Source organism: Uloborus diversus, chromosome 7 (genome assembly GCF_026930045.1).
Source record: "Uloborus diversus isolate 005 chromosome 7, Udiv.v.3.1, whole genome shotgun sequence".
Classification (NCBI taxonomy): domain Eukaryota; kingdom Metazoa; phylum Arthropoda; class Arachnida; order Araneae; family Uloboridae; genus Uloborus; species Uloborus diversus.
In genome coordinates, this window is record NC_072737.1 from 76,721,576 (window position 1) to 76,736,550 (window position 14,975).

General features: G+C 34.7%; 1 protein-coding gene across 1 annotated transcript in view; it reads left to right on the forward strand.

Annotated features, from left to right (window-relative positions):
• LOC129225649 (nuclear pore complex protein Nup153-like) overlaps positions 1-14,975 on the forward strand; it is a 115,222-nt gene that overhangs the window by 93,321 nt on the left and 6,926 nt on the right. The window contains exon 25 of the mRNA XM_054860119.1: positions 1,873-2,024. Coding sequence (XP_054716094.1) covers positions 1,873-2,024 — 152 coding nt within the window. The remainder of the gene's footprint in view (positions 1-1,872; positions 2,025-14,975) is intronic.

The window sequence follows — 14,975 nt, forward strand, 5'->3', positions numbered from 1 at the left end:
CCCCCGTACCTAACAGCACAGCCACTTTTAATCTTTTTTTCTTCAAAACTGTTTTCACAATGTAAAAAATAAAATACAACAAAATGAATAGTCAACTTATTAAAAGTTAATAAATATTATTCTTTAAATCAAGACAAAGTACATTCCCCCCCACCCTCTCACCCACCCAAACATACGATTAACACTATACTAGTATCACACCTCATCTGAGGATTAAATTGAGGATTTTTTTTACCCCATATTTTTTTTTTCAGACCAAACTTTTCGATCCTAACTTCAAAAAGTGCTCTTGATTAATTTAATATCTGATAAGGAAAATTATGATTCATTCCATCTCCTACCTCAGCACCAACCTTCAATTTTGGAGGGAGGAAAGAAATAGTTTGCCCCAAGATCATAGCAAAATTGTAGTCGTTCCCTCCTGTTGTTTCAATTCAATGTTTTTCCATTCTTTTTATGCAAAACTAAAAATAAATCAAAATATCAGATCATATGTCTGTCCACATATAGCTGTCTTTCTGCTACATCTGGAGTGCAGCTGTATTTTTCTTTTCTTTATTGCTTGTTTTCTTTTTAATTTCTGTTGAAAGGAGAGTAATTCAATGAGATGTATCTGTGCATGTATTAAAAACAGTTATTGATCAAAAAAATTTTGCTCTTTTGAGCATAACCTTCTATGTTGTTAAGCTTCATTCCAGATTGCCCCCCCCCCCCTCACCCTACCGTCCCACTTTCCGAAAAAAAAAGAAAGAAAAAAAGCTCCAAATGAGTGTAGTTCTGTTTGTTTGTTAAAGATATCCCGACTTTTTGTTTTTATGACCCCCCCCCCCCCTTCCATTTAAAAGCCTCAGTCACTACTAATGTTTGGTAGTGGTTTAGTTTGTTATGGTCATTACTCCTACGTAAGGTTTTTTTTTTCATTTTAAATACTGTTTTGAAAAAAAAAGATAAAAAAATGGGGAGGGGGGAGGTCTACCAATCTACAAGTTCATTCCAGTTCATTTCAAGCATAGTCATGTTTACTTACTACTCACTAGACCATCACCAGTAAGAGAACCCCATATTTAACTTGGTAGAATCTGAAAAATATCATTTTTTCTTATGTCAAATTTTATTCAAAAATTCATAAAAATGATCTCATTGAGATCCCAACTTGAAATTTTGTATAAACAAAGATAAAATACACACAAATTTTTGAGAAGTTTAAATTTCATTTTTTAAATGAAACTTTTTATCGAATTAGTCATGTTGCATATCATGTTAAACAGCAACTAATGTAAAAGGCTTTTTACCAAATCTTTTTATATATATTTGGTGCTGAGTTATCATCCATCTTATGTTCAAGCATCCATGAAAAAAATTGGGTTTTTCTGAAATTCAAAGTCTGATAGATAAAAAAAATAAAAGAAATTTGGACTTTTGATTACCTTGAAGGGTACAATCGATGAGCCGAATTTCAAAAAAATACAAAAAGGTGAGGGAAAAAACTTTGAATCACTTGACATAGAATGACCCAGCATGACATACAGAGTCATGACATACGTCACAATCTGGACAGAAGTGCCGAGTTTCCTTCCCTGCATCTCTACAATTGCGTTTAAAATCCAATTACATTTAAAATTGACTGGTGCTGCCATCTGGTATGTAAAAAGAAATAAAATGTTCGGAGCATTAGAAATGAATTGGTTTTAATTGTTTCGTCACGTTAATATTGCACACTCCAGCACGGCAATATCACGAGCGCGAGAAATGGAGGTAGAAACCCCAGCCCGGCATTTTCACGAGAGGGAAGGGGTTAATATTATCTTCTAAATGAAAATAAAAACTCTTTCATGTTTATTGTGGTATAAAACATAAAATTTTATTTTCCAGGAAAAGAAACAAGCAACAACATCTGGTGGATTTTCTTTCGGAACTCCACAAGCAGAAGTGGCGAATTCCTTTCAGGCAGGTTTTAATGTAAACACTCCTCCTAGTTTCAATTTTGGGGCTACTTCAACACCAGCTGGGCCATTTCAGTTTGCGTAAGTATTTACTATGTTTCAGTGACTACCTTAACAAGTAAAATACACATTTGTTGGTAAGAGTAGGAGTTCCAGTGGTGTCTCAAAATTTTTTATATCTTGCTGAAAAATATATGAATAAATAAAGCTTTACACATAATACCACACAGTTAAGTCCCGCATAAATGTTACCAAAAAAAGAAAAAGCATAGTTCAAAGCACAAAGTAGCAACAAAAATTGCAAATATGTATTTTAGTGTTACCAGAATTCCTTTTCTGAATGCAAGGTCTGATCTTGTAGATGGAATGCATGCCTTTGCTTGCTTCCATTAACTCACATCTTGTTGCAATGAAGCTCATTGAAATCCCAAAACACACTACAGCAATATTTATTGCTGTCTTGCATTTATAAAGCTTATATATATATATATATATATATATATATATATATATATATATATAATAAAAGTGAAAAATATTGAAAAGACCACACCAAAAGCCCATAGATGCGCAACGCAGCAAAACTAAAAAGCCAAGTAAATATAAAATTAAGCAAACAGAATTTCAAATGTTAAACAAATTATAAATAATTAATGATGATAAAAAGGAAAACTGCGAACAGCTATTATTAAGTAGGAAAAGATAAAGTATGAATCCAGAGCTCATCAGCCATGGAGGATTCATTAATTATGGTCAAAAGACCAAAATTTTAACTATGAACTAAAAGAGAATGTTTAAGCTCCAGTACATGCAATATAGAGTAACCATGGGCAAAGCACCACTTGCTAAACTAAAAACAATAAACTAGAGCTCAAACCTAAAACTAAAAGCAGGGGGTTTTGCCTCAACTAATTAGAGAAACAAGTTCCGATAATTAGCCATCCACGGGACAGTACCTGCCTATAACAAAATTGTCTTACCTTGATATCCATGTAAACAAAGCCGATTCCATTGTTCAACCTGATAAAATTCCATTCCAGTTGTCAACATAACAATAAAATAAAGATAAAAACATATCCAGAGGATCAATCCATAGACATACCAAGTCGCCTGTTTCCCACGTGTAAAAATTCATCCACCCCGGTGATTCATAAAAAATGGTTTGTCACGGTTGTATCATACATTTACATAGTTAAACAGTTTCAAAAGAACCGAAATGCTCATTGAAGGCTATACTTAAGCAAATGTTTTCAACTAGATTTTTAGGGAAGTTATTATTAAAAAGTAAGTTTTTGAGTACTGAAATTTCTTGCTTAAATGCAGAAATGGTATTGCAAATTCTTTTTATTCTGATAGCTTGCGAAACAATGATGCCAATAAAAACCTTTTTACTTAAGCAGGAGGAAAATTCTTGTAAGCTGTTAACTGTGAAATTAAATTCGCATCTTTTATCAAAGATTGTAGTGGAACAATTTGAGTCAATTTGTATGTTGATATCCAGGAAATTAAAGCTATTTTGATTAGAACTGGTCTTTTTGAGCGTTAATGAACTATGATAAATAGTTTTGCTAAGTTCAGAAAAATTAGGAAAATTTATACACAAAAGGTCATCGATGTATCTGCAACAAAGAGGTGTAGAGGAAGGATTGTCAATTAAATATTTTCTCTCATAATATAAAAGAAAAAGGTTGGCTAATGTAGAGCTAAAATTAGCTCCCATTGCAATGCCATTAATTTGTAGAAAACATAAATTACCATTTTTGAAAAAATTATTGAAAATACAAAATTTAAAAAGACCAAGAAAAAACAATTCATTAAAATCAAGGGAATCCTTGACCGAATTAAAAAGTTCTGACACAGAGGAAAAAAGTTCAATGAGTGGGATATTGGTGAAGAGGTTTTTAGTTTTAGGTTTGAGCTCTAGTTTATTGTTTTTAGTTTAGCAAGTGGTGCTTTTGCCCATTGTTACTCTATATTGCATGTACTGGAGCTTCAACATTCTCTTTTAGTTCATAGTTAAAATTTTGGTCTTTAGACCATAATTAATGAATCCTCCACGGCTGATGAGCTCTGGATTCATACTTTATCTTTTCCTACTTAATAGCTGTTTGCAATTTTCCTTTTTATCATCATTAATTATTTATAATTTGTTTAATATTTGAAATTCTATTTGCTTAATTTTATATATATATATATATATATATATATATATATATATATATATATATATATATATATATATATATATATATATATATATATATATATATATATATATATATATATATATATATTCTCTTGCTGGTGCTCTAGAATCAATTAGAAAGTATCTTGAAAATGAAATGATGGAGAGAGGTGCTCAGCAGAGCCAAGCACTGTGACCAGAAATCTATTGTACTAATAGAAAGTATCTTACATAACAGATAATAATTTTTAAATCTTGTACATATTTTGTAAAATTAAAACCACAAGTTTAACCTGGAGAACTCGCAGTACTTTTCGTCACACAAAAGCTTGCGGGTCGCTCCCGGAGTGGTTATTTCAGTAAATTGAGTTTTCAAAATAGAAAAAAAAATTGTTTTCAACACTGAATTATAAATAGATAAACAGCCTCTAAAATATGTTTTAAAAAGTAAGGTTTAAGAAAGTTTTATGATACATGAATCTAAATCTTCTACTGAGCATAAATGATGATCGCTATACTGTTCTGTGTCAACTTCTTCATCATCTTCATTAAGGGAGTTCTCGTCAGTTGAAATGTCAACTAACAAGGTCAGCAACCTCTTCCCTTACATTCACAATCTGAAATGAAAAGCGTGTGCGCTCGCTCTGGGCCTCGGAAGCCCGAACCGGAATTTTCTGGGGAAAATGAGGAATGTACATTCCTGAAAAGCATGTGGTCAGTATGTAGGTCACCTTGAACGCAACTACTGTAGACCTCATTCATTTCCGTTGAAGGGGTGATATTTGGCAGCGTAGTTTTGTAATGAACGGGCTTGAGAGGCCCGATGCGAGTTCTCCTGGGTTAAGTAAAGCTAAAAAAAAACTTTTTGGTCCTGCATTGCATGCCCTAATGGGCATTTTCTCGCCCAATTATGCTATTTTCTCGGGGGTTACATTCCACGGAAATGCCGCTTAAATTAAGACTTAATAGCAGTGTTAACCAAAGGAGTTACTTTCCATAGGTAAAAAAATACTTCATTCTAGTGATGACTAATTCTATTACAAGTTTATACGATATATATGTTCAACAGGCATAAAGAACAGATAAATTAATTTAGGGTTTATGTAAAGGAGCTGGTTATGATAGTGTTTTGGCAGTCATTAAGATTTTTTTTGCTGTGGTTCTTTGCAGAGCATTAACCCATTCATGATCACTCGCATCACTTCTTATGGCGATATCTTCTTTCACTAACAAATCAGAATGATTATTTGCCACTGACAGGGAATGACTCAAAACTTTCAATGTGAATGTTTTTGGTTGTGTTTCATCAATGTCGGTATCCTCGTTGGCTTTGTCACACCTAAAAGCTCTTCTTCCAGTTAGCTAGTGCTTTTACTTCTAGAAAGAGCTCTGGGACCAATCGCTCAAAAAGTCTCCAGTGGCCAGGACTGCAAAAAAGCTGACCTTTTCTGTAAAAAAAAAAGGCCAGACCGGCCGCTTTTTGTTAAAAAAAGCCAGTCTTTTTTGTCCTTTATTGAAAAAAAGCTGTTTTTTTTTTTTTTTGGCTTTTATAAATCCTGTACTATATTCCTCATAATAATGATCTCTAATTTTAATATGCTAACAAATGTCAATTTAAGTATTAAAACAATACGCTTGCTGAAAGTAAAATGTTAAAAGGAATATATACACAATAACAGCAAATCATTTCTGACAAAACCGTTACGTTTTTATTGGATGATCCTCCACTAAGCTGATGTCTTTAACACTGAAAATAGCTTCCTTGTAACCTTAAAACACTTCTATGAAATAAGTTGCCACTTTTCATCCTTTATTAATGTTGTTTTTTTTATCCATCTTCATGTGTATTTATAAAACTAAACTAAATTCTGCTTTCATTAAACATCATATTTTAGACTAGCATTCCCATACCCGGCATTGCTCGGGTAATGGAATTAGAAGAATATCCCCTATAATAATTACTTATTACCTATAACCAGGCATCGCAGCGTTCCTATATTCCTATATTTTCCTATATTTCTGAAAAAGTTCCTATAATTCCTATATTTTCCTATATTTTCAGTTTCCGATTCCTTTTTTTTTTTTTACTTTTCCCCTCGACTTTTGGCTACCGCCTTTTCCGCGATCCACGTGCAGCCGCCATTTTATCTTTCCTACTGTGCAGGGCTCCCAAATGGTTCGCTTTTCCCGCCAAAGTCCGTGTTTTATGGTAAAGTCCGCTTCAGACTTTTAACATTATGGTCTGATTAGTTCGCTTTTATATTGTTTTTACTTAAATATCAGATTTTAAAAGTTTTTCATTTCGTTAAAAGTTACTGTTCTCCCAAGCACGCCGCAGCAGCGCGTGTTAAACAAAGTTCGTACGCCCATGAAAAACCTTGAAAAGTTCTTGGGGGGGGGGGAGGTCACACACACATTTTCTAGTGTTTGAAAGCCTTGAAAAAGTATAAAAAGTTTCTTTATTGCTTGAATTTATTTATTGTTTGGATTGTGCTTCTAATTCTTTTAAAAAATTTCATTAGTGCAATTTTCTGAACATATATATTGGATATGATTTATCGCGAAAAATTGCTTTCGTGTTTGAGGTTTCAATCCTTTTGCATCTTGTTAATATTTTGATTCTTTTTACAATCCAAAGTGATTTTGACATGTGCTTACCTTAGCTTAGCTTATTTTTCATTTAATTTCAATAATTAATGACGGAATTATTTTGGAAACCATGGCAACATTGAACTTACTCGGCTCGGACGCGGAAAAATGCTTCTCGCTTTTGAAATTTCAATCCTTTTGCATCTTGTAAATATGTTGATGTTTTCCACAATTAGAAGTTATTTTAGTATATGCTACTTTAGTTTAGCTTATTTTTCGTTTGATTTTAATAATTAACGAAGGAAATATTTTGGAAACCATAACAATAACATTGAGCTTATTCGGACTTCGCAGAAAATTGCATCTCGCGTTTGAAATTTCAATCCTTTTGCATCTTGTGAACATTTTGATGTTTTTGGCAATTTGAAGTTATTTTGACGTATGTTTCTATAGATTGGCTTATTTTTCGTTTAATTTCAATAGTTAACCAAGGAAATATTTTGGAAACCATAACAATAACATTGAGCTTATTCGGACTTCACGGAAAATTGCATCTCGCGTTTGAAATTTCAATCCTTTTGCATCTTGTGAACATTTTGATGTTTTGACAATTGGAAGTTATTTTGACATATGTTTTTATAGATTAGCTTATTTTTCGTTTAATTTCAATAATTAATGAAGGAATTATTTTGGAAGCCATGGCAACATTGAACTTACTCGGATTTCGCGGAAAAATGCTTCTCGCGTTGGAAATTTCAATCCTTTTGCATCTTGTAAATATTTTGATGTTTTCCACAATTGGAAGTTATTTTGACATATGCTACCTTAGTTTAGCTTATTTTTCCTTTAATTTCAATAATTAACGAAGGAAATATTTTGAAAACAATAACAACATTGAGCTTATTTGGACTTCGCGGAAAATAATTTCAATCCTTTTGCATCTTGTAAACATTTAGATGTTTTTGACAATTGGAAGTTATTTTGACATATACTACTTTAGATTAGCTTATTTTTCATTTAATTTCAATAATTAACGTAGGAATTATTTTGGAAACCATGGTAACATTGAACTTACTCGGACTTCGCGGAAAATTGCTTTTAATGTTCGAAATTTCAATCTTTTTGAATCATGTAAATATTAAAATATTTTGCCCAATCGAATGTTATTTTCCCATATTCCAACTTAGATTAGCATGTTTTAGGTCTAATTTAGTAGAAAATAAATAAATTTATTTTATGGGAAGCATGCCAACATTGAACTTGGTTCGTGAAAATTTGCTTCTCTGAGCTTTCAATCGTTTTGCATCTTATAAATATTTTTATATTTATGGCAATTAGAAGTTATTTTGACATGCTACGTCAGATTAACTCGATTAAATTTTTACTTAAATAACTAAAAAATTAATATTTTTTGTGTTGTTTAATTCAAGCTTATTTAGTTTTCCAAACATAATTTTGATTATCATTAGCTTATTTTCGGTTATTACTGTTTTTTTGTGTGGGAGGGGGAGGGGCATTAAATTTAAACAATTGAGCACATAACATTTTAAAGTAGCGTCTGTATATGAAACAAAGTTGAATTATGTAATTACAGTGAAATTCCGTTACAACGAATACCAATACAACGAAATTTCCGTTTCAACGAACTATATTTTCAGTCCCTATATAACTGCCATTACATTATTTGAATTCCATTACAACGAAATTCCCGTTACAGCGAACAAAATTTGCGGTCCCTTGAAGTTCGTTGTAACGGGATTTCACTGTATATGAAGTTGAATTTGTACATCATTTCATTGTCATGATGCCTGCTGCTGTTGTTGTCGTGTGCCAAGTAGGCTGACAATTTGAGGTGCACTGCTTCACACCAAATTACTCTACAGTTGGAAAAGTGAAGTCCGACTTCTACAGTACACACATGCCATAAGGACCCCTTTATAGGGGACAAGGACAGGAGAGAGAAAGTACGTCCATGCCCGAGCCGGGATTCAAACCCGGACCTTCCTATCGCAGTCAGACTTCTCTGACCACTAGACAAGGCAGGCGGCATGATGCCTGCTAAAGGGGGGAATTTGTTCCCCCCCCCATAAAAGTTCAAAGCACTCATGGCCCTGCAATCATGGATTATTTTTTTAATGTAAGCTTTATGATTCTTGAAAATATACTTTGAATATGAAAATTGCAAAACTATGCCTCATGTGATCTGCTTCTCTTTGTGATTGAGAATTTCAGACCTTTTTAGGGAAACTTTCAATACAGTAGATCTTGTGGCATAGTACGCTTTCTGTCAATGGATGCCACTGTTTCCCACACTTTTTACTCATTCCCACGCTTCGAAGCCAGCTGCATCGAATTCTTTCAAATCCATAAAATACTATGTTCCGCCCCCAAGCTGACCTTTGGTCGTTTTGGCTCAAGTTTAACATTCCGTTCCCAGGATGGCCACCTGCATCCATGGACCAGCTGCATCCTTGGGAAAGGAGTGAGAGAATCCCCGTTTGTTTTCCAAGAAAAGGGGAGATGAATTTAGCGGGGGCTGGGGCGCGGCTGACTTGGAAACGAAGAGAACGATAAAAAACTTTGGAGAGGTCAGTCATGCTTTCTGGCTCTCCAGATATCTGTCTAGCTACGAATCAATAGTATTTGTCTAAATCTTGTAAATAGCTGTGTAAATAAAATGTTAAGTTTACCCCTGGTAACTTCTTGCTTTACCACTCAGCAGGCCACACATACTACCAACACGCCACAGCTATATAAATTTTGGTGCCAGCGGTGGAGATTTTAGTTAGATAGAAAATGAGAGTTTTTCGTCTCCCTTCTCTGTATTAAAGAAAGGCAATCTTTCATTGAGAAGTTGTGTTGCTGCAGCCTAGCTGCGGAAAAAGAAAGATCGACCCCCGATCTTATTTTATGGTCAGTTTTTATGACTTCGCTCCTGCTTCCTTGCTCCGGCGTAAAGGACCTCCTGCTGGTTTCTTCTGTTGAATGGAGAAGATCGACCTCGATCTTGATGAGAAGTCATTAGACTGTGTGAAAAGAACGCCCTGCGGATCTGTTGAGAAAAACGGAACTTCGTAGTCGTCTCACGATTATCCTGATCTCTGGGACATATTTTTTTCGAAAGATTCGAAATTTTTTTCTGGCCAACCTGGCTGATGTGTGTGTGTGAAGTGTTCCAGTGGCGATCCTTGCCTGTTGCATTGTTCCTACGGCTACCCTAGCTGATTGTGTTGTTCCTGGGCTATTCCTGTCGATTGTGTGACGCTGTGACATGCGTTAAGGAGACATCCTGTCCTCCGGGGAAATTTGTGAACAAAATTATTTGTGAGGCCAACTTGGTCTGATTCTGGTCGGAACGTCCGTTTCTGAACAGTGTATTTATCCGCGCAGTTGGTTATCTCCAAGGAATGTGATACTTAGAACAAACTGACTCAATTTTCGCGAGTGCTATGTGATGTGATCGGTTAAGTTGCATTGGATTACCTTGAAGCAGTGCCAGGGTGCAGCCAGCGTAAGTTTTTTTTTCTTATTGTTGGTTGTGAATAGCTTGTTGGTAAAAATTCAAAACAGTGCATTTGCTTGTTTACATCAGATTGAATTGTTTAATTATTTTGTGCTTTGCTGTTTGTTCTAATGCTTTTCATATAACTTTAATTTTATGCCGCGTAAACACTCTTGTGTGTGTATTTTTTTTTTTTTTTTTAATTTACTGAAAGAGTTTTGTTCATTGTAAATTGCATTTTATTTTAACATGGCATTTTTGATAAAAGTTAAGAAGGTGGACCTTGAAGAACTCGCAACAGAGTTCGGGGTACAATTTACTTCCAAAATACAGAAGCTGGATTTAATAAAACAAATTACCGAATGTACTGATTATGAGGAAGAACTAGCTCAGATTCTGTTAGAGGATATTGTGCAAACTAGAGATAGGAAAGAGAAAGATGAAAGGGATAGAATTGAGAGAGAAGAAAGGGATAAAGAGAGAGAGGAAAAGAATAAAGAGAGAGAGGAAAAGGATAAACAACGTGCTTTTGAACTTGCTATGCGCACGAGCACGAATGGGGGAACAGCAAATTCTTCTACTAGAGTAATTCAATCAAGTATTCACAATTTAATACCTAAATTTGATTCCTCCCAAAGTGATATTTGTCTCTACTTAGTCATGTTTGAACGGCAAGTTAGACGCGCGGGCATTGAGGAAAGTGATTGGGTATCACATTTGATACCATTATTGCCCTTAGAAATAGCCCAGCTAATAGCGCGTGAATCAGATGAGGACGCTGAAAATTATTCCTTTGTTAAAAATTTGCTCTTAAAGCGATTTAAGTTAAGTGCCGAAAGCTTCCGAAAAAAATTCGTTCAGCACCAAAAACGCGACGACAGTACATGGAAAGACTTTGTTTTTGAGCTTCGAAACTATTTAAATGAATGGATTGACAGTCTAGAGGTTAAGGATTTTGAAAATTTAAAAGACCTTATGATTACGGATCAGATGAAAAAAAGAGCCCCATCGGAAGCAAAAGAACACTTCCTAGATGACTGGTCAACAATAAAAAGCTCATCAAAGTTAGCAGACATGCTTGATAACTACGATGAAGTGAGGAAATTCAAAAATCCTAATTCGGAAGAAAAGAAGGACAGGAAAAATTTGTCTGAAAAGACGGAGCTAATAAAGAACGAAAGCCATAAACCCCTAAACAGATCCCTTTCCGATAGGGTAAACACCAGTTTTGAGAGACGAAGACCCCTGCGGTGCTTTGGGTGTAGCAGCGAGACACATTTGTGGCCGACTTGTCCTAAGAATAAAAAGAATAGTGGATTCCCCGTGGCGGAAGAGGTAGTCAATTGCGTGAAAACTCTCGCTGGAGAAGAGCTATTAGCTCCATTCATTACTGAGGGAACTGTGAATTCTTTTCCCATTCGTATTCTTCGGGACAGTGGTAGCTCTATTGATTTGGTTTGCAAAAAATATGTAAACCATAGCGATTTTACCGGGGAGAATGTTTGGTTACAAACCCCTTTAGATAAAAAGAAAGTTTGTTTACCCCTTGCCAGTGTTTACTTAGAAGGTAAATTTGGAAAAGTGAAAACTAAGGCGGCAGTCATAAGTGACGAATTAGATCAAGGGAGATATTTATTAGGAAATAGAACTGCGCTTTTGTTAGGGGACAGCTTCGAAAATTATTGCTCGAACGGAGATGCTTTAGATGCTGTAACAACGCGTGCTCAGGCTCGCGAAAAACAAAGTTTAGAAGGAAAAAATCCTTCTGAGAAGTGTAAGGTTTCTTTGCACAATACTCCAATTTTTCCCGTAACGCCTTTGAAAAATGTAGGAATTCCAGAAGTCGATATAAATGCGCCAGAATTTTCGTTAGCCAGGATAAGTCCTGAGGAATTCAAGTCAGCGCAGATGGAGTGCCCCACTCTTAAGCCCCTCTTTGAGTTAACGGGGGAAAATACGGGTCTAAAGGAAAAGGACTATTATTGTCTTGAAAATGGAATACTGTTTAGGTTTCAGGAGGATCACATGGGTAACACTAGAAAATTAGCGGTTGTCCCGGAAAGTTTGAGAAGTAAAATACTTACTCTTTGTCAGGAGGGTACCTCTGCACATGAGGGAATGACAAAGTCTAGGGAAAATTTGAGTCAAAATTTTTTCTGGCCTGGTTGCCATAAGCAACTGGAGAAGTTTATCCAAGCTAGACATGAATGTCAGATAGCTGAGAAGTCAACTGATAAGAAGGAAATCCCTTCGAAATTAGTTTCAATTATTCGAGAGGTATTTTTTGGAATCAATTTTGATGCAAGGCAATGGCGCCGATTTCTTTATTTTTGTTCTTACCTTTTGGGGAGCAAAAAGAAAAAAAGAAAGAAAATTCGACTTAAAGAGTTACACTAGCATGGAAAACTTTGATGACAGTCATAAAATAATGTTCTACTTACTAAAGTTTCAATGTAGTTGCAAAATTTTTAAAATTTTGATTTTGTGCATGTACAAGTTTTACTTAATGTATTAAGTATGTTATCATTTGTGATTGATTATGTTCGTCAAATGACAAATGATTGATTAATGATTTTTCAGGGTTTTTTGAAGTGTAAATTGGTTGAAAATTATTTTAGTGTCATTACTAAAAATCTGAAAATGTGTTAACTGTGCACTTTTAAAGCAACTGCACTGGTCACGTTATTATGCTATTCATCTTAGATATTTTGAAATTTAAATTTAAACTAAAATTTTGAAATTTTAAATGTGTTAAGATCAGACAAGCTGTTTATTTTTGTATCACAACCAACTTATAGGAAAGAAATGCTTGATGTTTTGATATGCATTTGCATTAGGTATTATTGTTTAATTTGTTAATGGATTTGAAAGTTCTAAAGGGGGGAGGAGTTGTGGCATAGTACGCTTTCTGTCAATGGATGCCACTGTTTCCCACACTTTTTACTCATTCCCACGCTTCGAAGCCAGCTGCATCGAATTCTTTCAAATCCATAAAATACTATGTTCCGCCCCCAAGCTGACCTTTGGTCGTTTTGGCTCAAGTTTAACATTCCGTTCCCAGGATGGCCACCTGCATCCATGGACCAGCTGCATCCTTGGGAAAGGAGTGAGAGAATCCCCGTTTGTTTTCCAAGAAAAGGGGAGATGAATTTAGCGGGGGCTGGGGCGCGGCTGACTTGGAAACGAAGAGAACGATAAAAAACTTTGGAGAGGTCAGTCATGCTTTCTGGCTCTCCAGATATCTGTCTAGCTACGAATCAATAGTATTTGTCTAAATCTTGTAAATAGCTGTGTAAATAAAATGTTAAGTTTACCCCTGGTAACTTCTTGCTTTACCACTCAGCAGGCCACACATACTACCAACACGCCACAATCTGTTTGGTGTGTGATGGATTCATATCGGTGGAGAAGGGATATAAATGCTATTAAAGAAGCATTACAATACAGAAAAACACAAAAATAATTTTAAAATATAGAAAGATGAAGCACAGCTTCATCTATCCTTCAGTGAGACTACCAGCATCCCTGGTTCAATTCAAAATGTATCATTACGCCCATTTAGTTCTATGGAGGCTGCCTTAAGTGCTGCGCTAAGTGCCTCCCCCCCTCCCATCCAAATGCTTGTGTAAATAATATTATTCAATGGATAAAAAGATCAGTTGTGCAGAAGGTGATAAAGGAATTGTATCATTAAAAATCAGTATTATGGTTAATTAACAAATTATTTTCAGGGATTTAGCAGCAGGCGGCTAATTTGCCTTTTGATGCTTCCTTGTGTTTAAATGAATGGTCCTCTCAAGATCCTCTTTTTAATCCTAACTGGTCCTCTTTAGTCCTCTTTTTGATTGAAATTGGTCCTCTTTTACCCTTTTCTAAAACTAAAATGTGTTGGGAGCCCTGCATTAGTTTCTAGAAAAGTGAAATTTTATCTGCACAATTGCATTCGATCCTCATTGATTTGGAGGCTTTGGTATGAACTTAAAGAAACGGTTTTGATTACTAAAATGCAGTTTCCTAACGACTTCTCATTTATTTATTTTGAAGTAATTTAAAAACCTATTTTAACTTAAATTTTCGAAAATGCATGTTTTTGTAAACAAGTGCAAGGTTCTATTTATTAATTTTTTTTATGAAAGTAGTAAAAACTAACCCTCCCCTCACTTTTTGTACTTTAAAACTTTGGGACAGTGGTGGCCACCAAGTTTTTTAGGTCTGGATTATTTTGCATTAATGACCAAATATTTCTAAATCAAATATATATTTTACTGGGTGTCCTTCAAAGTCATGGGAAATCGTGGATTTCAACTATGATCGAATTTGGTACTGAAAAGTCAGGATTTTCAGGGGGGAAAAATGGTCCAAAAGTATCATATCAGAGATTTTTCTGAAAAAAAAAACACAGTATACATTTAAATTTTTAATTTGCATACATTTAAATTTTTACCTGAACACTTTTTTCTAGAAAAGAAAAGGAAATTCACAATAATTTCTTTTTCACAAAAATAAAGAAAATTCACAAAAAATATTTTGCTTTTTCACATAACGGGGACTTAAAAAATGAAACCTGGATTGACCCCTGATATTACTGTGACATGTGACTTTGATTTCAGCATAGCACATGTTTCAACAACTTATAAAACTTTAAGTTTGGCTTTTACTGCATTGTCAAGTGATAACATAAATTAGAACAGAACTTCACGAATTTCATTCTACTGCACAGCTTGCCCATCGCAGTATCGGATCATGCAAAATCTTT